At 39.6% G+C, this 27,039-nt stretch overlaps 3 protein-coding genes across 3 annotated transcripts; all 3 read right to left on the bottom strand.

The window, feature by feature from the left end:
* Nucleotides 1-1,656: 1,656 nt before the first annotated feature.
* On the bottom strand, nucleotides 1,657-7,788 carry cdk21 (cyclin-dependent kinase 21). The gene is made up of 7 exons (XM_085404545.1): nucleotides 7,466-7,788; nucleotides 4,573-4,705; nucleotides 4,322-4,489; nucleotides 4,024-4,133; nucleotides 3,829-3,879; nucleotides 2,928-3,060; nucleotides 1,657-1,734 (listed from the first exon to the last, which is right to left on the bottom strand). Exons 1-7 carry the CDS (start codon nucleotides 7,693-7,695, stop codon nucleotides 1,657-1,659), a joined length of 903 nt encoding a protein of 300 aa, XP_085260671.1. The 5' UTR covers nucleotides 7,696-7,788.
* A 610-nt stretch (nucleotides 7,789-8,398) lies between these two features.
* On the bottom strand, nucleotides 8,399-15,731 carry retsat.2 (retinol saturase, tandem duplicate 2). Its single transcript, XM_085404532.1, has 11 exons — nucleotides 15,512-15,731; nucleotides 14,492-14,674; nucleotides 14,071-14,312; nucleotides 12,880-13,081; nucleotides 12,595-12,792; nucleotides 12,391-12,510; nucleotides 11,139-11,277; nucleotides 10,731-10,840; nucleotides 10,477-10,646; nucleotides 9,075-9,234; nucleotides 8,399-8,978 (listed from the first exon to the last, which is right to left on the bottom strand). The coding sequence occupies exons 1-11, from the start codon at nucleotides 15,729-15,731 to the stop codon at nucleotides 8,830-8,832; spliced, it is 1,893 nt and encodes a 630-aa protein (XP_085260658.1). The 3' UTR covers nucleotides 8,399-8,829.
* A 2,247-nt stretch (nucleotides 15,732-17,978) lies between these two features.
* Nucleotides 17,979-26,205, bottom strand: LOC146672054 (glycylpeptide N-tetradecanoyltransferase 1-like). The gene is made up of 12 exons (XM_085404531.1): nucleotides 26,052-26,205; nucleotides 23,733-23,838; nucleotides 23,396-23,540; nucleotides 21,921-22,039; nucleotides 21,503-21,594; nucleotides 21,299-21,415; nucleotides 20,935-21,105; nucleotides 20,732-20,840; nucleotides 20,465-20,635; nucleotides 20,211-20,375; nucleotides 19,991-20,128; nucleotides 17,979-19,396 (listed from the first exon to the last, which is right to left on the bottom strand). The coding sequence occupies exons 1-12, from the start codon at nucleotides 26,153-26,155 to the stop codon at nucleotides 19,376-19,378; spliced, it is 1,458 nt and encodes a 485-aa protein (XP_085260657.1). The 5' UTR covers nucleotides 26,156-26,205; the 3' UTR covers nucleotides 17,979-19,375.
* Between the last annotated feature and the right edge of the window lie 834 nt (nucleotides 26,206-27,039).

Raw genomic sequence — 27,039 nt, 5'->3', positions numbered from 1 at the left:
TCGCACTGGCAGCTGTGGATGGCGCACCGTATTAAGGGGGGAGAATATAAATAGATGGACACACCGGGGGACGCCCCTTGCTCTGTGCGAGAGACGTTTCTAACAACCGCTGCAGCCTCTAAATGACCTCTGAAGCCTTTGACTCACTTTATGTCTGCTTTATTATTATTTCACTTTTGAAGTAATAACCTCAGGAATGTACACCAGTTAAAACCTGCTTTGAAGATGTTAATTATGTCTTATATTGCGCCTGCGTGGTACAAATTCCCCATATTAATTACTACAAACCAGCTGAACGCAGTGAACTGAAACTGCTGTGTAATGTAGAAACCCTGTGCACTTCAATCCTTAAATTAACTGAATCAAAGTGGAAAATAATTAGTTATATACATAAATGGAAAAAAAAGTTAATTCTTAATTGTATGTATTCATAATGACTCATATGGATGCATTTTTAGTATCTTTTAGTATCTGTACCTGCTCCTCTCTTAGGGATCTTCAAAACTTCACCACCTACACCTAAAAAGATCATCCAAGAGAGGCGAGAGGCTGATTTAGATCTCACCGACCGGCACACAGGTGACTAAGCAGATAAAACAACATCAAGGGTTTTAATAAGGTTCTGAGCCAGCACTGGCTCCCTGGAGGACATTGCCCTCTTGGAAGGAATTTTCCCATCATGATGTAAATGTTCCAAAGGATAAGTGTGATCATTCAGGATAATATTAGTTTGCAGTGATTCTTCCCTTAAAGGGTACAAGTGTTTCCTCAGAATATACCAGAGCAAGGAAGGGGTCAAAAGTTCAGGGCTTTCCTTTAACCTGTCCCTACTGTGAAACCTGTAAATGTGAAGGCAGGCTCCACTGTAACGGCTCCCTTCCTGTTGGAAAAAAGTGTTATAACAGCGCCCCCTTGTCTTCGCACTTTGAAAGTGCAAGTGGAACACACAGCAAGGAACAAAATTCAAACTCAGCCCAATGTAAGAGACAGTTATTTATAGGAATGCTTTTGAAATGAACAGTGCAACTTGTGTAGAAAAATAAAACAATCTGTTAATACACACACAAATACCAGTGTGCTCTATACTGATTACACCATCAGTTATCAGTAAATATTTTTACAACAATATCAAAAATAAGTGTGAAATTTCCTCCGATTCAATCAACTCTAGAACGATTTTTTGTGTTAAAGAAACAGCAACAAACTTAAAGGTGCTCATAATAGGTTTTTGAAGCATGTAACGAAACAGTAAAACCAAACAACAAAAAACAAGCACACTCTGTAAATCAAAGAACACACACAAAACACATGAAGTTGAAATAAGAAATTATAACAGTGTAAAATAAAACCGCTTCATGTTTTGAAATTTATCGAATTTATCGAAATACGACCCACTGTCTTCAAGGTTGTGTGCCATTTTCGGCGAGTCAGGCATCCTAATTTAACTGATGTATAAAAAGGTGGAAACCTCAGACCTGACCACAGTCTCTCATGATGGTGTGACTGCAGTTTAAAACCTCTCAAAGGCAATAATCAAACTGCGCTCTAAACAAAGTTGACGGTGGATTTTATGGCACAAAACTATTATGTAGGTGGGAGAAGCTCAGAGCAGCAGCTGAATTGCTCTTTCTTCCTCTCCTCATTCGACCGAGATCTTCAGGGCTTCATGAAGAAAGGATGAGCCAGGGCTTTGGCGGCTGAGATGCGGCGACTCGGTGTGAATACCAAACATTGCTGCAGGTGAGGAGATGTTACACCTTACTAACGGTTTACAGACAATTACTATCCCTACTTTGTGAAACCACATTCTCAAAGTTGTTTGCCTTTGATTAATCTCAGATTTTTGAATTATCACTTATTCAAATCAGCAACCCAAAGAACAAAATATTACTTATATTAAGACACAAAAGCAAGCAAGCACTGCACATTATGGAGGACCAAAAATGCCAAATAAATAAATATTTAAAAAATGTAATTAGTCATTACAATACTTTACTGAGTGTAATTACAATACAGTTTACTATTAATTTGTATAATTAATATTTCTATTAAATAGTTTATTTATTTTTATATATTTATTTTATTTATGTATTTTTTTTTTCCTTTTTGTACTTTTTTCAAATGTTTTTAAATTGTATAATTTTTAATGTACTTCTGTTTCTTTATGCAAATAAGGGGCCATCATTCAAAGTTTATCAGTAGGTTAACTTTTGGGCTATTCTTTAAATAATTTCAGGAGATGAAACAGCCTTGTTTAATTAGGCGGAATAATGCAAATATATTTGAATTTAAAAAAATTCAACAAAATAAAATGGAAAGAAAGGGAATAAATATAAAAGTAGAAATTTTAGAAAAAAATTATCATGAGTTTTAATATTAATTTAATAAATGGCATAATAATTAATGACAAGGTTTTTTTTAATTAATTAATTTCCTTTTTTATTTTGGGCAGTTTGGGTACTCCGTAGAGGCGTGGATATGGGAACACTGGCTGCAAGCTGTGTAACAGGAACAGAACTGCTATGACATTAGGTTTAAAATGTAACGTTTCCATCAGAATGACGCACATTTTTTTTCAGTCCTGAGTTTAAATGCAGTGGCATCAATGTGTCCTGAAAAAATAACTTTTTTTTTAACTCCGCTGTTTTTTAATGCTCTGCAAATATAAACGGTCTAAACTAAGATGATAAACAAGGTAAACATTATGTGGCAAACATGTTTGCCATGGCAACATAAGCTAAATGTGCACCGCTCTGACTAAAAACAGCCTCATAGAGCTGACAGCAGGGCTGTGTACATCTCATGCCCTTTTTTTCACAAATTCAACTATTCTATTTTTTCTACTGTGTTGAACGAGTGATTACGGAGGGGATGTGGACACAGCTGTCATAAGTGCAACGTGAACACACAAACACAGATCTGCTCACAGACAAGAGGTCATTCTCATCTGGGCCCAGGTTGGGCAGCAGCTTGGTCAGAGAGCCTTGAGGTCCCCAGTTGACTGAATATGAGATCGGGCTGTCTGTGGGCCAGTCCTCCTCACCAGGCAAACCAATCACCCTGAAAAACATAAAGCAAGGAACAACTGTGCAGCAGCACAAAACACAGAGTATGGTACAATCAGAAAAGGTATGATTTGTATGGAAGGGTTCTCCCTCTTCTTTCTAAAGGCCACGGCTAAAGTTTGCAAAGTTGCATCTGGACAAAAGCAAGACTGCATACAGCCCATGTGACTATGTTATAAATCAACAGGGTTAACAGTTCTCTTCATTGTCCTTGATACAACAAAGGTAAACAAACTTGGATATGTTTACAAACTTTTTGGTGAGGAGGATGGCTTGCGTGGATTAGAGGAGGGGGTTACTAATGTTTTGACAAATTTTCTTGCGTATTCTTGCAGTCAGCTGTAAAACTGGTAAAATTGGCATTGACCGCATCTTTGACTATAGACTTTTCTAATTTCACCTTGTCTCTTCTTTGTCTCCTCTGCTTCCATCTCTGTGGGGAGACTAAGACCCAAGAAGAGCAATAAAGGATTAAGCAAACTAAGAAATGAGAAAGTTAACCTCCAGCAGCCCCCAGTCCCTCAATAGAAAGGCCTACTTTGGTTCTGGGTTGGCTTTATCCCGATTGGTTTGGGTTTGGACCAACGATGACATGCACCACAGGGATGAAAATTCAAATGCTTGACCGCTTCCTGTGTTTCTTGGTGCATTTTCAGTATTATTGTTACAAACAACCCTGCATGACAGCAGAGAGGCAGTGCAGAGCAAAGAAGCTCTCCCCCCGTTTTTTTTAAAGATATACACAAAAAACAAAAACACTCACTGGAAGATTTTTTGCAGCTGCTGCACCTCTGTGTATCCCCGAAACAGCGGCCTGTGGGAACAAAGCTCAGCTCAAATCACACGCCAACTTCATCTCTATTTTCACAACTGTACAGAAGGTTTTATCTCCAAATTTAGAATAACATTCCAGCGTCAAATATGTCTTCCAGCGATACAAAGTCTGAGCAGCTCTTACCTCAAGAGGAAGAGCTCAGCAAAGATGCATCCAGCACTCCACACGTCCACCGAGGACATGTAAACAGAGTTCAACAGCACCTCAGGAGCTCGATACCAGAGTGTCACCACCTGAGCAGAAACGGGAGAGAATATAAGACATAAAGTTACAGGCGGGGGTGGAAGAAGCAAAGAAAAGGAATACGTTTTTTTTTCACCTCAGGCCCAAGAACAGTGCCGAGTATAAGAAAACTGTGTGAAGATAGCATTATTGTAGTGAAACGTAATGCTTAACATCAAATTTCTGTTGTCTCACTTACACCTGGGGTAAGAGCAATATTAAAGGTGAGGATCCGTGCCAGTCCAAAGTCTGCAATCTTGACTTCTCCACGGCTGCTGATGAGGATGTTTTCTGGTTTTAGGTCTCGGTGCAGCACCATGTTCATGTGTAGGAAGTCCAGGCCCTGCAGCAACTGCTGCATCACATCCTGGGAGCAGCATGGCAGTAATTACGATTCTATCTCAAGCTGTGAGCTTTGACTGCAAAGCAATATCAGATCGTGACTCACACCTTTATGCAGTCACGGCTCAGTCCAGAAGCAGGAGCTTTTGAGAGGTAGGTGGACAGGTCCTGGTCAATGTATTCAAGGACCAGTGTGAGGTCCAGGCTCACGCCCACTGGTACAGCAGATGCATCCAACAGCCTGCAGAGTAGTATACAGCGGTAGAGTTGAAACAAGTCAATGCACACAATTAGTGCACAAGTAAAATGAAACCAAATTAGGATAAATGTCCAAAAATCAATTTAGAATTGTGGAAAGCTTGAAATTAACAGGACAAAGGGATGTTTAAAGTGAGGCTAGACAGGAGTTGTGGCAGGATGTTAACAATAATAGAGGATTGAAAGACTGTACACAGATACCCATGAAATGATTTTCCAATGCTACCCTGTAAGCGTTCCCATAAAATTAAAAGGAACAAATCAAGCATAGTGCATGTAACACGAAGAGCTTTCAGAGGCTACAGAATGAAGCTACAGAGTAAATAACATCAGGTCTAACAAACTGGAAAAATAGCATCTCATACTTAGATTTTACATGTAAAAGTGTATCATCAGTGTGTTTAATCTAAAAAATTCAAATGTAGCAACTCAAGATCATCATTAGAGCATCTGGAAGACATCAGTGTGGTTTGCTTCTTTGTGTCACACCTGGTTACCTGTTCAGGTGCCTCTCTCCCTATGTCAGTACAGATTAGGGTGTAGCCATTTTTTTATTGCTGTAATTTCTAAGTGACCTATTAGTTGCAAATCCAGTTTAATGTCAAACGTAAGGTAAGTTCTATATTACAATGCTTTTATTACAATGCACATCTAATAAGAACATCTTTTAAAAAAGCAAGAAAACACATTCTTAATGAAAAAATATCATGTAAATATTTTTTCATTAAGAATGAGAAAGAGATTCATGACATAGTTAGAGGACTTAAGAACAAAACCAGTACACATTGGAATGATAGTGATATGGTAACAGTAAAGACAGTTATTGATGGTATTGTAAAACCATTAAAATATATATTCAACTTGTCGTTTCAAAAAGGGGTTTTTCCACAAAAAATGAAAGTTGCTAAATTTATTCCCATTTACAAAACCGGTGAAAGGCATCATTTTATAAACTATAGACCAGTGTCAATACTCCCCCAGTTCTCTAAGATACTGAAAAAACTTTTCATAAAAAGATTTGACAGTTTTATGGAAAAATATGAATTACTGACAGATAGTCAGTATGGGTTCAGAAGCAACAGATCAACAGCTTTGGCACTAATAGATTTAATGGAAAAGATAACGGAATGTATGGATAATAAGGGGTATGTGCTCGGAGTTTTCTTAGATCTAAAGAAGGCGTTTGATACTGTTAATCATGAAATTCTAATAAAAAAAATGGAAAGGTACGGGTTTAGGGGAGTGGTTTTGGACTGGTTAAAAAGCTATGTAGGGAATAGGCAACAATATGTACAAATAAATGAATATAAATCTAATTTGATGGATATAGCTTGTGGAGTACCTCAAGGTTCAGTACTGGGTCCAAAAATGTTTATTATGTACATAAATGATATCTGCATAGTATTGCAGATTTTAAAGTTTGTAATATTTGCAGATGACACAAATATACTGTGTTCAGGTGTGGAATTGCCACAGGTTTTGGAGATGGTCACACAGGCAATAACGATATTAAAGAAGTGGTTTGATATAAATAAATTATAATTGAATCTAGATAAAACCAGATTTATGTTATTTGGAAAACAAAAGAGAAACATCAAAGTAGAAATATGTGTTGACAATGCATTTCCGTCCTGGGGAAAGCAAAGCATATGTTGGATCAGAAAGCAATGCACATTTTATACTGTGCTTTACTACTGCCATGTATGAGCTACTGTGTAGAGGTCTGGGGAAACACATACAAAAGTAACACACAAACAATAACTATAATACAGAAAAGGGCCATTAGATTAATAAATAATGTGGGGTACAGGGACCATACAAATGCACTCTTTGTCAAAATGCAAGCTATTAAATTCCAAGACTTGGTGAAGCTTAAAACAGTGCAAATAATGTATAAAGTAAGAAATAAATTGCTTCCAAAAGAAATCTGTAAATTGTAAAATTGTTTCTGTAAATAAAAGAAAGTAAAAAATTAAACTATAAAAACCTCATTTTAAATAAGTATAAGAATGAAGAAAACAGGGTTAACCCAGGACGGTAATGTTGCTGGAAATGGTGTTTTAGTTCTTTTTTGGGTTGGTTTTTTTGTTTGTTTGTTTTTCCATAACTTGTGAATCTGCAAATTTACACATTCTGTATTTTTCATATGAAAGAAACTATACCGTGGTGGGGCTTGCTTATTTCTTGTTTTTGATTTATGTATGTTTGTTTTGTTTTATTTTGTTTCTTATGTTGTTTGTTTAATTTAAGACTAAAAGAAAATTAAATGAATGAGAGGTAAAACTTGAGGGGGCAGGGACAAATAAGTAAATACTTCTGCCTACTCCTTTTCAAACAAATAATGGAAGGATATTTTGTAATGATTGTGAAAGCATATGTTTGAAATGTTTGAAATAAAATGAACTGAACTGAATATGAAAACGCATTAGCTAAAAACAATAATTATATTTTAGCATTAAAAAATAGCATTTGGATTAAAGAGCTCGTGCATAATGGTGAATTAAGCACTGCAGAAACATCAAATCGATTTTGGTAATTACCAGTCTTGTTAATTTAAAAAACTATACATTGAGTGATAGTGCTTAACATTAAAACATTTTGAAGCACTAAATACCTTTTTTTTTCTTTTTATAAATAGATTTTTTTTTAAAAAACAGGCCTTTCTTTGAACTCATGTTTCATGTTAAAGATAGATTATGTCACACTGTGTTGTATTAGGACTGTAAATGACATATAAACCTACTTGACTATGTTGGGATGGTTAAAGTGCTGCATCTTGCGCAGCAGCGCCACCTCTCGGATCATGAAGGCAGGGATTCCGGATTCCGACGTGTCTCCGTGGATGGTGAACTTCTTAACCGCGAGGAGGCGCTGTTTCTCTCCCACCTCTCTGGCTTTGTACACTTTACCATAGTAGCCTTGTCCTACTTCTGCCAAGAGCTCATAGCACAAAGGTTGAGTGCCGATGCTCATTGTTCTTGAAATTCAGGGTAAATTAACCTGAACTTTGCTCGAAAGACACACTTTTAGGGTGACAACGGCTCACACGCCCTTCTAGCTGCAGTCACAGTAAGCTAGCTAATGAGGCTCTGCGAGTAAACTGAGGGTTTGCAAACGGTAATAACCAGCTGTCACAGCACCGCTTCAAACCACCTGTAACACCGTTGTTTTTATGTATTAATAAACTCTGAATTATGATTAAAATAGCTACTGTCGTTTTTTAATTTTACCTGAGAGTGTTCAGCGCCCTTTTCGCCACCACCCGGCGACGACGTGAAAATGTCTTTGCGTGACTGTCACCAGCATGACAGAAATTATGAGAAAAATCACACCCCTTTTAATCGCCAACTAATCAGAAAGCACAAAACTTGCGTTTAGCTAAGCCCACTCCTGGTACACGTGTCCACGCTGCTGTCAAATGTCACTGTACACAGCATGCTGCGTTCAGGTGTTGGACATTAACAAAACAAATAAACAAAGAAGAGCTTTTGGCAAGTGGCCATTTTTTAGTCATTCACTCAAAGCTGGGTTAGATCCTAATAATTACTACTGAAGTGGGTCTGCTTTACATGGACTATTTCTAATTCCCATTGTACTGGGAATAGAAATATTCCCAGTACAATGAGAAATTAATCTGACCTGCTCATAAAACACACAGTGCACCAGAGATACAGTTGTAACCATTTTATTATTTGCACCCCTTGTTTAATGTTTAATGAAAGAACTGTTTAAAAAAAAAAGTAAATCAAACATATGTCATAATTAGGCACATTATGTGCAAAAGAAAATTAGCATAAAATACCACACAACACAGTGGATATTAATTCTGTCTGTGAATGACTCACAAAGCATTTACATGAGTCGTGTTAAAGCCTGAGTAAGTACAAGTAGGCTTTTATAAGGACCACATTATTCAGACATGTTAAATCTGGTATTACAGACAACTTAACCAAACCGCGGAAGAGAAATGTAAATTAATATGAGTTCTCCAAGTGTTATGGAAGATTAAACTCTTTCCAGTATTTTAATGTTACTGATGAGCAAAAGTGTCACAGCACTGATTAAGTGCTGCATGAAGCGCTCTCTCAGCTGAATGGTGTTAGGCAGTTACTCCCCTTTCAGCTTGGTATTAATAAATGCTGTCCTCTTTGCCAAGGCGATGGTATCCAGATGGAGGTTTCGCTTGAGAATGGCAGAGCCGCAAGTGAAAGCTCCGGCGAGGGCACCGGCGAAACCGCACAGAAACACATCCTGGCCTGTGAAACAAAGGCATCAAGTGTTATACATGCAAAGTAAATCACAGCACACTGACTGGATGTTTGGATGTTCTAAACACACAGATTCACACACACCTGTCAGATAGAGGTTCTTCAGTGGCGTCTGAGCTCTCACTGTAATGTTCAGCTCAGGGTCGAACCGGCTGATGCTGTGATCTGCGCCATAGATCTCGCCTTTGGGGGCTCCGATGTAGTGTGTGTTTGTGATGGGAGTACCAGCATCAATGTATTCAATCTGCACAAGGAGAAAAAACAAATATATGGCTGCACAGAACTATTTAACTAGGAGTTCAAGACTGCTTCCATCCATCTGTCTTCTTCCATTTGTCCCATTCTGGGTCACAGCTCGGCTGGAGCCTATTTTCCAGCTGTCATGGGCCAAGAGGTGGACTACAGGTTAGGACAGGTTACTAATCTATTACAGGGCTAACACAGATAGATGATCACCAGTTAACCTAAAATGCATGTCTTCAGTTACTAAAAATCATGCTCTGTTGGGTTGTGACTGATTTGGCTTTTGAAAAATGTCTGATTTCTCTGCCTTGAGAAGCCCTTTGGTTGTTTTTGCAGTATGCTTTGGGTTATTATTAGCAGACACGTTATTAATAAAAAGTAGTGATACAGTTCCATACGGAAGTCACTTGGTTATTAAACTGCTTGTCAGGCAATTATCTAATTATGTCTGAGCCTCTGAAACAGTTAATGCAAAAACGTGTGCAAAAACCTTTGGCCTAAAGCTGAAAGTCTGCACTTGTTTAACATATTGTTTATTTGAATTCAAATCCGATGTTGTGGTGTAAAGAGGTCCTAATTGTATTAGTCATGAACTGTTTGGCTTCAGAAAGATGTTTTAGCTGTTTTTCAAACCTCCAACTTTATGCAGCCTGAACCATTCCCTCCTTAGATCTGTCACAATACAACACCACTGTCACTCTTTGACAAAACAACAACAATCTGTTTTTGGCTTCACTAATACGGCTCTGCAATGTGACTTCTTAGCCACCCTTGAAACTTTCCCACCATAAACAGGTGGTGTGTACATAAAGTGGGGATATAATCAAACTCGTGAACTACACTCAGCAACAAGTGGTCTTAAAATGGTGATTTTGCTTTGATGGTCAGTTCAAAATGAGCAATTATTAACAAATTGTGCAGCAGAGAATTTTAGATTATAAAAGAATTCTTACACAAACTTCTATTCTTCCCCTTTGGAGAATTGCTCCACCACGATTCATGAGAGATCAGCCACAATAAAAAGAAAGCACGTTCTGCAGGACTGAGAGAGTTTGAAGCAATGGAAGACAGATTGTTCCTAGAGCTTATTTTTAGGAGCCAAAGGCCATAGCTGTTGAGTGCATTCTTGATTAAGTTATATAAATAAGGTGGTTGTAACCGAAGTTTTGCTTTATATAGTACATAAGTGCCAAATTCCATCATTAAGCCCATCTACTAGAAGCTACATGGGAAGAGTTTTTACCTTGTCTCTGGTGATCTTGGGGAAAACATCCATTACTACTTCTAGAATGGTGTCAATGAATGCCTGTTTCAGCTCCGTGTAGTCGCGCCCTCTGTTTGTCACCTTGCCATCCTTCCACTCCTCAAACCATTCATATTTGGCAAAAGTGACCAGACTCAAAGTAGACTTCCCTAATGTGAAGAAAAAAAATGAGACTGTTTTTGAAAAAAATAAAATAAAATAATCTATCGAGTTGAGATTTTGTGATTCTGTACCTGGTGATCTCGCCTCCCAAGTAGGATCTTTAGCTGAGGGAGAGGCGACAAAGAGGAGAGGTACATTTTTTGCTGCCTCTTCTCTGTCTTTCTTCATATAATTCATAACCCTTAAAAAAATACAAATAAGAGACTCTTCTGAATTTATACTGACATTAAGGACTGGACCAAAAACTACCTTTAGGCATCTGCAACATCTGCATTCTGAACATTTCTCTCTATCATTCACCATGAAAAATCAGACATTTCTGATACTTTCTTGCTGTGGCAAAAAAAAAATGTACAGGTAAGATTTTATACTTGTGTATCTCATTATTATGCTGTAATATTCTGATTTGGCTATAAATACCAAAGTCTATATTTGGTCCTAATTGTAAAAGGAATGAAAACAAAAGCTTGACATCGTACAGTTCATCGAAATTGTTCTCAGCAAAGATCCAGTAGTTGTCTGCTTTCAGGCCCAGCTCCTCCTTCGTCCCGTTCAGACCCATGAAAACGCTCAGACCACCTTCACCATGCTTCAGCATACTCAGCTGCTTCTGGATAGCTGGAAGGCAGCAGAGGCACAGCACACAGTACAGCTTTACAAACAGATCAAAGCAATATAAAACTGATGTTAGAAGCATGAGTCATTCCCCTGATTAGAGGGAAAAACAAGTACTGCAACAAGTAGCACTGTGCATCAGCATCAGTACTTATTCTTTAAGGTCTTTAAGTGCTGACATGATTACTCAGTGACTCAATCAGCAAAGGGCGAACAAGGAACTTTGTTATTTACTTATCTCTCAAATTTATCCTCTCAAATGTGAGGGCTGGGTACTTTTCTCCGTTTTATATCATGACACGCTGGTGTTTTAGTTAGGAAAATCCAGGGTTTAGGCTGCAAATCATACAAATAAAGGAACTGTTAGCAAGATGTTTTTTCTATGTTGGGGCTTTCTAATTGATCAGAATAAAGAAAATCCTTAGTTACAGTTACAAGTCTGTTGGAGCCCTGATCAACTTTACCTCCTCAACTGTAACTGGACCCAGGAGCAGACTGAGCCAACTCTGGCAGGAATTTGATCTCATCCCCGGCCACTGTGCTCACACAAGTCCACAGTCTGCTAACCCTATGACCTTTTATCATGCTGTAAGTCTATGTTTTGAAAGCTGTGCCAAAAGTTATGTTAGTTAAGTTATATTTGTAATAAGATATTTATATATATATTTTTAAAAATCACAGTTATTGTCAGTACTGGGTGATAGTAAGACCTCACTATTTGTCGACTATGCTCAGAGGGAAGGTAATTAAATTGCAAAAAATCTGAGATGGCTTCTCTTAAAACTGAGCTCCCTCTCTCTCTTGGGTAACTTGTCCAATGTTATATGTATAAAAGCAGGTAGACTGCTGAGAAAGAGTGGGGACTGCACATGGGCATCTATCTTTGTTTGTGGTAAACACAGTGTGACACTGTAACTAGAGCAAACAGTTCAGTGGTGAGTATGATGTGTGGTTTGGGAGAGGTCTTTCAGTTGACACCTGCTTATTATAATATGACCAGTCAAGCTGACTGTTTATAGGAGTGAGCCTGAAGCTTAGCAAAGACAGTGTCCACTATCTTGCCACTTTCCTGTCAAAAACATCTTCAATGTTCCTTCAAATAAAGTCCTTTCTTACCTGGCATGGTCTGGAGGTCTTTGGGAATCAGCTTCTGGTATGTGTTGAAAATGCCAGCATCAGAGATGATCAGAGGAGCATGGATGTGTACTTCCTCCTGACCTTTCATTACGCTGACACCTGAAACCATAAAACACAAACACAGTGAATCACCTCCTCTGTGGGATGTTGAGCTAACTGTGTGTAGAGAAACTGAGGACCCACCACAAGCTTCCTTGGCATCATTGAATAAGATGCGATTGACTGGAGCTCGAACCAGAACAGCGCCCCCTGCCTTTTCAATGATGGGGATCATATGGTAGGCGATCTCACTAGCTCCGCCTTTAGGGTACCAGGCGCCATTCAGGTAGTGGGTGACTAGCAAACTGTGCATGGCAAAGCTGGCATCTTTGGGAATTTTACCTGCAGATCAGAGATGGAAACCAACAGTGAGAACAGCATAGCGAAGAACTGATCTGATTACACCACTAAAACCATAGCTGGGCTCACCATAGGTGCCAAAGATGTAGCTGAAGACAGCCCTGAGGTCCTTGTTCTCTGTCAGCTCGTTGACCACATCTGTAAGGCTGCGGGGAGCCATCTTGAAGAAGAAAGACAGATGCCTGAGTAGGCCGGTATGAACCAGGAACTTAGCCAGCGGGAGAGGGAGAATCTTCAGAAGAGCGAGGAACCAAACTCCGTTTCCAGTTTTCTGAACATGAAACACACAGTGGAAAAAAGTGTAAGCAAAGTAGTCTTGTCTCCTGTGATTACAAATTACATACATTTAGTGATAATTAAATATTTTTAAATTATCACTAAATTTACATAATATTCATACTCATTACATATCATGTGGCAACAGCAAGGAAATATATTCCTGGCTATACTTCTACAGGAGAATGGACAAATGTAAGAAGTATGTTTGTGAAACAGATGGGTGGTGCCAGAAGGCCATAAAAACTTGGCCATAAGGTGCCATGAGGCCAGTCCAAGTGCACCTTTCCTTATTACTCCATAAAACGTTATGATAAATTAATAATGTATTGTTATTGCTATCAATATTTGATATGCTCTAATTTCCCAAAAATGGATCACTTTGTTTTGTGGAGTAAAATAGACCAAAAGTACAGCAAAAATGATCAGTTTTACAATATTGAGCTGTATCTGTTGGGAGAAGTTAGTTAACGCTGACACGGTTCCAAGAAAGATAAAGAGTCTCTTAGAAAAATCCTCTTGTGAGAGAAACTATTATTATACGTTTCAAAAGATCTGAACCAGAGACACAAAGACTGTTTGCATAACTTAAAGCGATTGAGAAGAAGAAGGTTAATTAAAAAGTGTGCCCTCCAAAAGCACCAAGGAAAAACTGCTCCTGTATTTGCATGCCGAAGGGCAAACTTTGGCGCAACTCAGTCTGAGTGAAGTTGTGTAATGTTGCAGCTAAAAAAAAAAAAAAAGATGCTGCCTCATGAATCCGACCTTTGAGTTATCAGCTGATTATCTGTGCAACATCCACAGATGTTGGCTAATAAAAGTGCATAAACACACAGTTCCCAGGAGGAAAGGTCTTCACATGCTGGAATAACAAATAAAGGTCCACCCAATAAAATATGAGCCTACTTATTACTCAAAAAATACGTTTGCAATGCTAATAAAAGTCACTAAGTTGCAGAGGCACAAACTAAACTGTGATTCTACCTTGGCCAGCTTCATGAACTCGTCAATAGCCTTTTCCTCTCCTGGAAAACACTTCTTCAGTTCATCTGTGAAGCGAGTCCTGCCACTGTAGATGGGGTACCGGCGGCGGTTTTCTGGAGGTCCCAGCACAACGTGATCGAATGGGTTCTCCAGGGGCTCCCACTCCAGCTGTCCATTGGTCATCTGGTCCAGCATGCATCGAAACGGCTTGTGGTCCAACAGTTCGCCAATGTAGTGGATTCCTGTGGGATGATTGTGTAGATCACAGAGAGGAGACTTCAGAGCCCTTAATCGAGATCGAAAAGTATTCACCAAACCAAAGATCATCATTGCAAAAACTGTCAAATCTTCTCTCCTCTTTAAAAAATACATATATTTTAATTTTAGGGAATAATAAGGTAACACGAGTCACTGATCTCACCAACATCAAATTCAAAGCCCTTCTCAGTGAACGTGTGGCAGCATCCTCCGGCCCGGCTGTGCTGCTCCAGAACCAAAACCCTTTTTCCAACTTTTGCAAGCAGCACGGCAAGTCCGAGCCCACCAACCCCACTGCCGATGACGATGGCATCCAGGTTCTCCGGTACTCTATTGGCCACAAAACCTAAAGAAGTGGAAACAAACCATTCAATCACCAGCATGGTTTTAGCATAACAGTAATAAATTGGAGAATCCTAGTCATGCACTACCGATAAGAATCATTTTAAAACATAATTGGTGTCAGATTCACAAAAACTCCAGATATTCTGTTTTGCTCACTTTCATACCATGGTGTATTCAGGCTATTACTACAACTTACTATATAACTACAATTTCTCAAACCAAATAAAATGGGAAGTTTAATGGGGTAAAAAAAAAAAAAAAAATCAGCAGACTGGGTATATTTATAGGATTCTAACTTTGAGGGGTAAAAAACTATTTTTTGTGACTTATTTATTAGTTTATAGTATGACATTTACACATTTTTGTAGTACTTTTTTTCCTCATATTTTTTCCCAATGTAATAACATAAAATATCCAAGTCATGTTTATTGTAAATTTGTAGACTGTGATCTCCAGTTTTTGTCCAGATTTCCTTCTTCCTTTTTTTATTTGTGCAGAGATTATCTGAGATTTTTAGGCTGCTCCCTTTTTTTTGCAGTCTTGGTTTGGCAAAAGTACCAAAGGAATCTTGCACTTTTATAAACTTTGCAACGTCCATTCCAAACCCACAGATCTCATCTTATATCTATTTATATATGTTTATATGAGGAGTGCATGAAATTAGCACAATTTACAACAACTTCTAGTTTCAGTTCTGGCTAAGCATCTGTCTGCTGACTTATAAAAATCCACAAACAAATATAAATAAGAATGAGTCAAATAGTTGACTTGAATAGTTCAAATGCAAAGGCTGACACGTGACCTGCATAACTCCGCGTGTAATGGACCTTTCACTCACCTTGCTTCAGCACTTTATTTTTCTCTTTCTTGTCGTAAACTCTCTTCTTTAGCGGTTCACGAGTGTCCTTCTCAAAGGGATCAGGCCCGCGGCCGCCGAAGACATAATGTAATAAAAATATGACAATCGCCGCACAAATAATGCTCACAGCGATCATTATTGCGCCCCTTCCCAAACCACTCGGCACAGTCACGGCGTTCACTTCCTCATTGGGTTCCATCAAAAACCAGAGCCTTTACTTAACAGCTCGGATCAGTACCGCCCACATAACTGACAGGTGGCGAAACTGCCCAATCAGAAGCTCCCTTTTGGGACGCGTTATTATATTTCGACCAATTACCGTCAAGTTCAACGTGACAGCTTCCTTTGGTGTTTATTATGTTTTTAAGTTGAAATTTACTGTGTCCTAATGAATTTATTACGTTTTTATTGCTGCTGCTTTTATCGTCCTTGTGTTTTGCTGCTGCTTTATTCACATAAAGCAGTGTTCATCTTATTTGTAAAAGTTCCATGGCCAAAGCATAAAATTTGTCTTTTCAGCAGGGTAGTGTACATGATCCACAACATCTCTTTGCAGTGTTTTACTTTTGTTAAACCACTGATTAAATTAACTATTAAAAAAAACAAAAAAAACAAACAAAAACAAACCGTTTTCTCAAGGCACTTTACATTGTAAGGTAAGGACCTTACAATAATGCTAATAAATTATCTTACAATTGGGCTGTCTCTGCGTAATAAGGTTTTAAAAAGTTGCCTAGAAGGTAAACACCTTCCACCTTTGCAGTTACAGAATTCCTCGCTCCGGCTTATCTTAGACATTTTATTAAATGTTTAAAAAACACTTATTTGCCGAGGAACATTGTGTGATGTTTCAAAGCTTCTTAAAACCCTCATTTGTGTATTTGGGGAGGAAATTATTTAAGTACAGCTATATTTAACACCCATTTAATCAGACTTTACCAAAACCTCACAGTAAGCTCTACACCAGGGGTAGGCAACCTTTCTGATGACAAGTGCCATTTAAAATTTCCTCAGAAGTCAGTGTGCCATATGATTGCATTAGCAATAAATTTAATAACGCTCTGTATGAACAGTTACACAATATATAGAACCACTTTATAGAATATTTGTTCGCAGATGTTGGCAGCTATCAGCGAATAGTTATCAGCTGTTTTGAAACAAAAAAAAGACACTTTTTATCCATAACAAGAACTCCACAATAGCAAATGAACTGTACAACAGAAAATACAAACGCTATTTATGGTCTCCTCACAACAATGATAAGAGAAATAAACTGGGCCAATATGGCATGTTTGTTAATATTCAACCCAACCCTTCAACTCATTCATGTCACCTTAAAGGTAAACTTGTTTCTCCATCAGCTCTTCAGCTCTAATGATTCAGTAAGGACATCTCCTGGTTTCATCTTCATGTTTCCCTCTCACCAGATATCCAAACCGATATCATGACCAGCAGGTTTTACAGCTGTGGCTCCAGCAAACATCAGCTACTAGAAAGAAATATTAAATAAATTCTAACAACAGCTGATCAAGCTTAAACGTGCTGCTGTTGTTTAGCGCGACATCCGGCGGTTTCCTCTTTCTGGCGCAAAGTGGGCGATAAACAAACAAGAGAGAAAAGCCGATCAGCTTATGATTGACCAGTTTCATGATTGAAGTAGCAACAGGGGAGAGAGAAGAGGCAGCTGTGCAGAGTAACAGAATAAATCCACCTTTGTGCCTTTTTCCATTCTAGCTGAAGTCCGGGACAAACTGCGTCCCTTCTCAGCTCAACACCAAACGCCTAATATTTTCTCTGAATGCGGGACGATTCCATCTTTGTATGGGATGGTTGGCAACTCTACTAAGCTTGTGAATTAAAGTTCACTATCAGTAACATCATAGCACCCACCCAGCTGTATAGACACTCTGTCATGCTAGCTAGCACGCAGTACGAGTTATTGTAACTGACTGTAAAAAGTTAGCACAACGAAAATAAACTACACCTAAACTTGGTTTATATCTGACCCAGACAGACTGCAGGTCATAACTTCTTACCTGAAGTTCAGTTCACCTGACACTCGGACCGGCGGCCGCCTCGGGTCTCTCCTTCTCCTGCCTCCCCTTTCTCTCATCCACCTGCTGGCCTCCACCACTTATTAATGTTAATGAATCTGTGGAGGCTCCGGCATAGCCACCACCAAACAAATGAGTTTTGTTTTGTTTTTTTCTACACACCGACCAGCATCTGGCCAATCCACCACTTTCATTGTTTATACCGTTACCAAAAAAAAAAAAAAATCCATCAAGCCACGGTATGCCCGGTGGCCAGTCCAGCTATGGTCTTGCCATCACTTAACCCTTCGCATGCCAACTGTGGCACGCGTGCCCAGGGTTGCCGACCCCTGCTCTACACCCTTCCAACCCTAAAAGAAACATCTACATATTTTTCATGCATTTCCTGCACCATTCATTTTTTATTCATTTTTTATTTTATTTATTTTTTTTACATCTGTTTGCAAATAGAACCAACATTTTACAAAATATTTTAACTGGGGCATTTCCCCAGTTATCATCCATCCACGCTGCAGGTCTTGCAAGTCCAGACTGCTGTTCACAGGTCCAGTTCCAACACCCACCTACTCTACCTAATGGCATGGTCAGTGTAAGCTAAATATGATGTGTGAGGTGCAAAATTTTATGATTGTTAATAATATTGTGGACTTGTAGCAGGGAAAAGTACCTTATCAGTGATGTCAGCTCATCAAATATGTAAACTTGTCTCCAACTGTTTATGGTCTATTACAGTTTGCAACATTTATACATTAAGTTTTTGACTCTTTAAGACATCCTGTGTGATTCCCTCAAGCAAAATCTGCATACTGAGCTTAAAAAAAACCCTTGCCCTTAAGACTTGTATACAGTGAGAGCCAAATCGAAGGACTTCTTAAGGTGGATTTTGCAACTGGAGCCCTGTGAACTTAAGGTGTCCTTATAAATTGTATCCCTGCTTATAAATGTTGATCAGAATGCCTTAAACCTCTCCATTGCAGTCTAACCACGTAGAAAATGATTGACTTTTTTTGTCTGAACTGTTAATCAGTCTGTGTAACTGGGTTCTAGTTAGTGCAGCAAGCTGTGGCGAAGAAAGTTAATGACAAGAAACTCCAGAAAATAAATGCCTTCTCTGGAATTCATCTTCAAGCTTTGCTCAAATGCCTCCATTACTGCCAGAACCGACTCTGATAAGCAAAATACAAACGACAAAAAACTGTTGACAAGGAAACTCTAAAACAGAAGCCCTTATTCTTGTGTACACTTTTGGTATTTATTATCTCACCTTTTCAGCCGTTTTCTCTTTAAAATAATTTTGATCCTTTTGATTTTTATCTCTAAAACTTAAGGATGACAGAATTATTGTAGTTGCAAAAAGCACTTCCAACAAACAGTAGGCTCTAGTCTGTATGCGTTAGGGTGTAATTCGCAGTTATGTTTGACATTATTTACACATACGGTATGCTTTGTCACCAACAATGAGCGTTTGGTATCCAGTAACCTGTGCAAACTGTTCTTGTGAGTATGGTACAATCAAGACAGCTTTCAGATGTACAGTTGTTTGGGATGGTAACTACAATGGCTTAAGGTCCATGTGATCGAGGAAGGAGGGAAGAGCTGAAGACTCCCCCCTGCCTCCCTGCCTGGCAGCGGTAGTGCAGGTCAAAGTTCAAAAGGTCAAAAAGTAAAAATGGGCGGTGGGTTTCCATTCTTAAAGTAGGAGGTCATCAGTTCATCTGTCAGGTGGCCAGTGCGATTGTGCCACCTCCTCACCTGATGGTGCCACTTGCTTTCTGCATTAGAAGGGATGTCACTGCAAAACCAATCCCACCTGGAAAAGAAGCAACGGAGCAGTTATGAAAACAGTCACAAATGTAGCTTGGGTTTGTGCAGGAGTCACTATGGCACATGTAAGGCATCTGTAGTAGTACTGCATGAGACTGGATGAAAATGTAACAGAAAAGCTAGATGCATGAGAAAGATGTGAACAATTAGCCTTTAAAAAAATAAAATAAAATACATGATGCCACAAACAAAACTGCAATACAAGTGTGAATCCAACTGTAGTGACAGGTTAAACAGTCTCTTGCATGAACAACCATAAAAAGCAAATACTTATGTGAGCAGCACAATGATACCAGAACAATTTATACCCAAAATTAATACAGACAACAATTATATCTTTTGGTAAATTAACCTGAAACATTAAAATTCCCTTAAGATAGTTTCATATTTGTGCTACAGCAGGTGCCCATATGACAGGAATGCAGCAGCCCACATTTGCCAACCTGCAGCACTTTGCCCTATCTTCTCCTGCACTCCATCCCCCATTTCCTGTCTACTCTTCACTGCAAACCTGTCACTAAAAAGGCAAAAAGCCCAAAACGAAATCTTTTAAAAGAAACAAGTCATTTCAGAAACGCACCTTTTCCGGCCCCATGCTGGGACACTTCCAATTGTACAGGTAATACTGTAGATTCCCATCACCGATGCCAAACTTAAGCTTTTCCAAGAAAGTCTTGTTTTCCATTAGATCCAGTGCATTAAAGACATCAAACCCTTTCTGAATAAAGAAACAGGAAAAATTATTAGGTTTTTGAAAGTAAACATTTCAGAGAACATGTTTTTAAAGATTGAACATGCACCGATTTGGCCAAGATGAGGGCATCAGACATCAGGTCGAGCAGGGGGGTGGTGGTGTGCACATTGTAGAAGGAGTATGCCGCTTTTAGACTGCGGTGCACAGGATGATTCATAATGGTAGAGGGCAGAGTGTAGAAACTCAGGAAGTCTGTCACTTTGCCATCATTCTGTAATGACAACAAAGTAACCCTTAGTTACTTGGAGAGAATTTTAAAGGGTTTTTTTTTCCCTCAAAGATTTTTTCTGGATTCTTTACCTCCACCACATAAGTGTCAATAATATTCTCTTGGGGCAGCAACCAGTGTTCCACCTCTTCCTGATTCATGACTGGCACCAGGTTGAATTGGCTCAGATATTCACGGAGGAGGCGATGCACCACGGGCACGTCCTTCTTGGTCATTGGCCGCAGACCAGAAGTCTTTGGGGCCTGAAAGAGCGATGACAAGGACGAATACATTAAAAGACATGCTGGAAGAAAGGCAATTTCTAAAGTGACTGAAAATTTGTGTTAGTCGCCAACAACCTCTGGCAAGCGGTACAACTTCATGGTCCGCTGCATAGTCATGTTCCTGCTCAGATGGGAAAACTTCACTTCAATTAGTTTTCGAGGGTTCAAAGAGCGATGCCAGTACCTGCACGAAGGAAACGTCATTAAGTACCAATTTAAGCAGTGAATGAAATCTAACCCTAGGGCTTGGGGTTAGAAAATATCCCTGTCACACCCACCTGCATGTGCCCACAGGTTTGGGTAGTACCACTCCAGCAGTATACACTGCCTGAAAGATTCCCTGCAGGTTGACCCGTCTGGTGATCTCTCTGATCAGAACTGGAGCGACTCGTTTGGAGCGAAGCTTCTTGTGGACGCAGAGGAAATTAATCTCAACCATTTTCTTCTCTCTAAAGCAGAAAAAAAAAAAAAACAATCATGAGACATTTATTTATTTCAATAACACACTGAATACAATCTATTAGAAATACTAGTCATAGGCCAGTAATAGAAACAAAACAAGTTCCATCGGGAAGTAAATAATGGACGGAGAATAACATACCGACTCCCCCCCCCCCCCGCCAAACTATTCTGTTTACTTACATGTCATAGATGTGGATGGTGGCAGGAATGGCACTGATAAAGCCAACCAGCTTCTGGTTGGAGTTAACCCTCACTCCACAGTGCCACTGAGGCAACCAGCCAGGAGGTCGCAGGGCCCTGAGGAGGACAAGGTCAGTCAAAAATGCCACACATTTCTATGCACTTGTATTAATATTTGAACAATATTTAAATATGAGAAATTACCAGAGCAGGAACTCAGGAGAATAGTCAAATCGGAACATGTTATCATCATCTTCAACATAGTTCTCGTTGAGAAGGGTGTAAAGCTCCTTGAGCTGGTTGTGGAGAGAAGAAAAGAATAAGAGTCATCTTAAAAAGTCAAGAGCACCAAATTAAAAAACAAAACCAAACCACATTTCTACAATGAACATTTGACAAAAGGACAAAGTTTCTGATTGGACTGCTACTACACTCTGACCAAACAACAAGCACTTCTGCATAAACAGTCACATAATTACTGAGAGGACAAACTTGGAATAAAAAACAAAACACTAGTTTCTTAACAAAATGTAGTGCAAAGCACCACGAGTCCAGGACTTTGTTACTGAAAGACGAATTCCTCCTGTGCATGCTTGCTGTGAGTGTTTATATGCTTTCTTACCACAGCGGGGTTCCCTAGGTCGAGGGTGTCCCAGCTGAAGCCCTGCGGGAGGCTGTAGGGCTCTTCTCGAATGTTGTCTTTGTCAGGTTCAATGGAGCCGTGTGATGTCACCGTCTCCCCTGAAGGAAAAGTAAACAGAAGTCTGACAAAGCACAAAAACCTGCAAATTATATACACTCTTTTAGACCGTCACTCTTAGAAGACCAGAAAGCAATGGCACATCCACTGGCCACCTCATTAGGTACACATTCCCAACATTTATGCAAATCTCTCATCAGCCCTTTACCTGACAGCAACTCTGTGCATGTAGGCAGATAGACATTGATAAGATGTCCTGCTGAATTTCAAAACAAGCATTAAAATAGGGAGGAAAGGCGATTTAGGTGACTATGACTGTAGCATGGTTGTTGGTGCTGGATGGATTGGTCTGAATATTTCAGAAACTGCTGATCTACTACTGATTATCCCCACAACCATCTCTAGGACTTACAGAGAATAGCCAGAAAATATCCAGTGAGTTATTTGGGAGAAAACGCTTTGATGATGTCAAAGGAGCATAGAGGGAGACTCCTTTGAGCTGATAGAAAAGCACCAGGACCTCAATTAACTACTTGTTACAACAAAACTATGCAGCAGAGCATTTCTAAATGCACAACAGTCAAACCTTCAAGCAGACTACAGTGGGTGCCACTCCTGTCAGCTACGAACAGGAGACTGTGACTAAAATTCAGCTTACCAAAACTGCAGAACAGAAGACAGGAAAAATACTGCCTGGTTTGATGAGTCCTAATTTCTGCTGTGACATTCGGATGGTAGGGTCAGAGTTCGGCATAGATTTATGTTGCCAACAGCTCAGGATACTGGCAGTGAAGCAACAGTGTGGGGAAAGCTTCCTTGGTCACATTGGGCCCCTCAGAATAAAACAACATTTAAACACCACAGCCTACCTGAGTACTGTTGCTGACAGTGTGATTCCCTTTATGACCATAGTGTACCCATCTTCTGATGGCTGTTTCCAGTAGGCTACCATGTCATATAATAAAGGTCAAGTAATCTCAAACTGGATACTTGAACATGAAATGAGGTCAGTGTACTCAAATGGCCTCCCGATTCACCAGATTGCAAACAAAAAGAGCACATCTGCGGTATATTGAAATGAGAGAAATAGATGTGCAGCTTCCTCATAACCATGCCTAATCATCAATTCCTTTCACAATTCCAGGCACATTTCACCAACAGATTGCAAAATAATGCTGTTGTACCGAGCTTTTGCATACTTGAGTCATAAGCACAAGCCTTTTTCCCTTCTGTTCACTCTGTGTTAACTGACCATCTGTGTAAGCCCACTTTTGTCCACATGCAGAAAAAAACCCCCCAAAACAACAACAAAAACATTCTTTTATCAATCCCTAAAGATTTGACCTATAAGCTACATATTGGCATGAAATACAGAACTACGCCATCTGTAACCATACCTAGTTTGGGCACAGGCTGTGTGTCCCAGAACTGGTAACTCCTCCGAGTGGCCTCCTCCATGGTTTTGGCTGGACCTTGGCCAACAGAGAACAGTTCAATGGCCTTTTGGATCTCCTGTAGCTTATCAGCTGGCAACGAATTCACCTGTTTGGGAAGTAAACACAAATATACATCAAACAAGACAACAACAAACAGAAGTCGATCCTATCTAAACAGTCTTTAACCATTCTGTATCTAAACTGTGATTTTAGTAGTTTACACCTTAACTGGACCGTTTCTCCTTTCCTTTTAGGTTAGGTTTATAACCCATTAAGACAGAAATGCATAAATTCATGCCTTGGCAAGGGGGTCCTGAGCTGCTTCTGTGGCACCAGATTTCTTCTTCTTTTTTTGCTTCCTTTTCTTCTTCTTGGCGCCAGTGTCGTCCCCAAGACCCCTCTCACTGGAACAGGACAGAAATAGATGGCATCCTTTTTAAGACTGATCTCAGAAGAAAAGAAAATCATGGTGGAAATTTATTTTCTGCGATCTGCTTTTAAACAACACCCAAGCTTATTAAACCACCGACACTTCCAACACAATTTACATTTCATTGCTGATGCAAAGCCTTGTTAGCCGAGGAGTAGCTGTGTGTTTAAACTAACAACACGAGGTGTAGCTCTAGGGCAGCTAAAAACACAATAAAACCAGTCCTTCAGCTAAAACATACAGAAATTCCCAAGTTGTTTGCAGGATGTTTAGAAGTGAGTGCAGATTTTCAGAATAACCCTCTCTTCTGATCTGCTCCAACCAGAAAAGCCACATATCTCCAGCCAGCTACTTCATCTTCTGGCAACATACTTACACAGGATAATCTCATTAGTGTCCAAGAGGGGAGAAATGCAGGCCAGTACGCAGCCTGTATTTGAAACACCAGCACAGATGGTGAATCAGATGACATCTAGAAGAAGAGTATCTGTGCGTGTGTGTTTATGTACTGTATGTACAAGAGCCCAGCAAGTGACTGGAACAATGGACAACAAAACATTCAATGGTTTGTTCTCCCACTTTCCATTTCAACAGGGTAGAGCAGTTAAGGGGCCAAACAATTGTTTCTGAGTGCAGGAAGGTTCAAAGACCTGCAGGGGAATATGTTTCACTTTAGCTAGGGTGACCAACCGTCCTCTTTTCCCCGGACATGTCCACTTTTCACGTTCTGTCCGGGGGGATTTTTGAGATTGATAAAAAAAATTTAAAAAAAAGGCCGAGTTTTCCTATATTCCAACAGAGGACCCATGTGTGTGACATCATCCCCAAACTGCTGCTTTCTGAGTTGTTCTGCGCTCACAGACGGGACAGACAGCGCACAGCAACTGTTTAAAAGATCCCAAAGCGCAAGTGCATCTTTTCAGACGAACTGCAAAAGAGATTTCACTCGTACAGACCCAGTACTGGTAATTTTTCTTATGCAGATGAGGCATTATTTCTGTACCATTATTTAATTCAGGGGCTTTTAAGGTTTTTTTGCACTTGTTGACTTGTAAAAGCCTATATGACATAGTTTACAATTCACAATCCATTAACTGCACAGAGAAGGAATCTTTTAAATATGTCAAATATGTTTCTTTAAGCAAGTCCTTCATGACTGAGCCAAGAGTCCTCTTTTTTGGAAATCAAAATATGGTCACCCTACTTTAGCCATACAGCAACGTGGGTTTGAGGTAGAATTCTGCAACATTAGGTTAATTTATTTCTCAGATTTTATCTTTATTCGCTTCTTTGTGTCTCTAAAAACGGAAACGCGTGGCTGTGGAGTCAGATTTCCTCCAGTTAGTGATCAGATGTTTGCGAAAACTATCTTACAGAGACGCATTCTTATTCCACTTGTTCTACTAAAAACAAAGGTCAGCTGCTTTGCGGACACGCGGTTTCATATGTGACACCACTTCTCTCTTTAAAAAAAAATACAATAAAAAAAAAAACAAAAAAAAAAAAACAGGGTTTCTATCAAAGCTTGTACTGAGTAAGAGCAACCGAGCTAGGCTGCTTTAAGATCGTGAACAATTATGTGACTAAAGAGGGAATTCAAAGCCCTCACTTCACAACGCCGGGGCCCAGGTATATTATGTTTAAGCTGAGTGCTTTTTGCATGCACGTTTGTGCTTGTTTCACTTTTGATCTTGCACCGAATCCACACACACACAGACAATGCCAGGTACGCTAGCATGCAAGCTAATACGCTACATGTCAGCTGGCGCAAACGTGATTTGCATCATTTACCGTCAACACAGCAACGGCATGCGAAGAACACCGGAAACTATCAATTTAGTTAAAAGTTTATTTTTTCTGCAAGTTTTATGAGTAACAGAAACATGCGTCTTGGTGTAAAATTGGCTTCTAAACGCACTTTGCTTTCTCCTTTCTAACCATATACTTAGGAAAACGCTAAGTCCAGCCTATATTTGGAAAAGACATCCTTCTCAGCCAATCGGATGAAAGAACAAGCAAGCGAACGTTGCTACTAACCAATAGGATGAAAGAAAATGGGCTGGACAACGTCGAAGGATGGCCGTCTATCCCGACTGCTCACCGAGGTTTAGTTTAAGTTAATTTTGTTAAAATCTCCAGAGCCGTGACGTATTTTACGCCACCGACCGAGTAAGCCTGCCTCCTTACCCATCGTCAAAGTGGTGCTCTTCATTTTCACAGTCGCTGCAGTGTGCGTGATCCTCTACATCTTCTTTCTCCGGCATCGGTGCTGTCTCATTCTCATCCGCCATCTTCAACCAGGAAGTGAGACTCCACCGCGTGCCCCTTGACACCTTTAAAAGAGTCTCGACGCTATTGGCTGAAACGTGCAGTGGAGGCGTAGCCATGGTCGTGTATTTTTACCCGATAATTTCCAAATATTTACGATAAACAGAAGGCTCGTAATGGAGCGGGCACGGTTTGTCGTTTTAAAGCGTCCATTTTTAAGTTCTCACAGCCCCAGTAAAAATAGTTTTTTTGTGTATTTAATATATTTTCCCTCTAAAGACAAACAGCCATGTGGCGCCCATACAACCCAAAGGCAAATGAAATCACTGGAGTGGAAACACGTGTAAAATGGTGAATCTTGCAAGATAATCTGAGGCCTAATAAATTAATATTACAGCAGGGTGAGTAAGAAGGCAAAGTCATGTTCAGATTTAGGTGGATTATTTAATGAGACCATCTGAGTAGATTAAGCATTGTGGCGTTGATATTTCTTATTTGAAAGTCAGTTAAAATGCACTAACAGTTAGGTAAAAATGTACATTAGCTGTTCTTTTACGTAGTCTGCGTAGTGATTAGCGCCTCCAAAGCAGCCAAAACCTTTTAGGCCCACATCTAATCTATTTTCATAATAAATAAACCCTGATAGGAGCATTAAAGAACCCAGTTTTTGCATAAAGTAAGCTAACAGGATATTCTTCTATTGACGTTTTGCATGAATACATTAAAAGTAGTGACACGGTGTTTAACAATAATTACTACAGCAATGGAGCTACAGCTACGGCAACAACAGTTGGACAAAATACCCACAGAGTCGCAACATACACAGTATAAGAAATCGTGGCAGTCATATGAGACGATAACATGATTATATTTGCTAATGATTATTTCAGAGAGCCGTGTGTGATTA

This window comes from Rhamphochromis longiceps, linkage group LG4, assembly GCF_057381845.1.
Source record: "Rhamphochromis longiceps isolate RC_006_pf linkage group LG4, R_longiceps_female_GT1.1, whole genome shotgun sequence".
Lineage (NCBI taxonomy): Eukaryota > Metazoa > Chordata > Actinopteri > Cichliformes > Cichlidae > Rhamphochromis > Rhamphochromis longiceps.
The sequence above is the reverse complement of the archived record's forward strand: the minus strand, read 5'-3'. Positions and strand labels throughout refer to the sequence as shown.

Coding starts and splice junctions, on each gene's coding strand:
- LOC146672054 (XM_085404531.1), bottom strand. CDS start 26,155: ATGGCGGATGAGAATGAGACAGCACCGATGCCGGAGAAAGAAGATGTA. Junction 21,595..21,920: donor ACCTAGGGAACCCCGCTGTG/GTAAGAAAGCAT, acceptor CTCCACAACCAG/CTCAAGGAGCTTTACACCCT. Junction 19,397..19,990: donor CCAGCATGGGGCCGGAAAAG/GTGCGTTTCTGA, acceptor CTTCTTTTCCAG/GTGGGATTGGTTTTGCAGTG.
- retsat.2 (XM_085404532.1), bottom strand. CDS start 15,731: ATGGAACCCAATGAGGAAGTGAACGCCGTGACTGTGCCGAGTGGTTTG. Junction 10,647..10,730: donor TTGGGAGGCGAGATCACCAG/GTACAGAATCAC, acceptor TCTTCACATTAG/GGAAGTCTACTTTGAGTCTG. Junction 8,979..9,074: donor GAAGAACCTCTATCTGACAG/GTGTGTGTGAAT, acceptor TTTGTTTCACAG/GCCAGGATGTGTTTCTGTGC.
- cdk21 (XM_085404545.1), bottom strand. CDS start 7,695: ATGAGCATCGGCACTCAACCTTTGTGCTATGAGCTCTTGGCAGAAGTA. Junction 3,061..3,828: donor CAGCTGCAAAAAATCTTCCA/GTGAGTGTTTTT, acceptor TATGTTTTTCAG/GGTGATTGGTTTGCCTGGTG. Junction 1,735..2,927: donor ATGAGAATGACCTCTTGTCT/GTGAGCAGATCT, acceptor CCTCACCTGCAG/CAATGTTTGGTATTCACACC.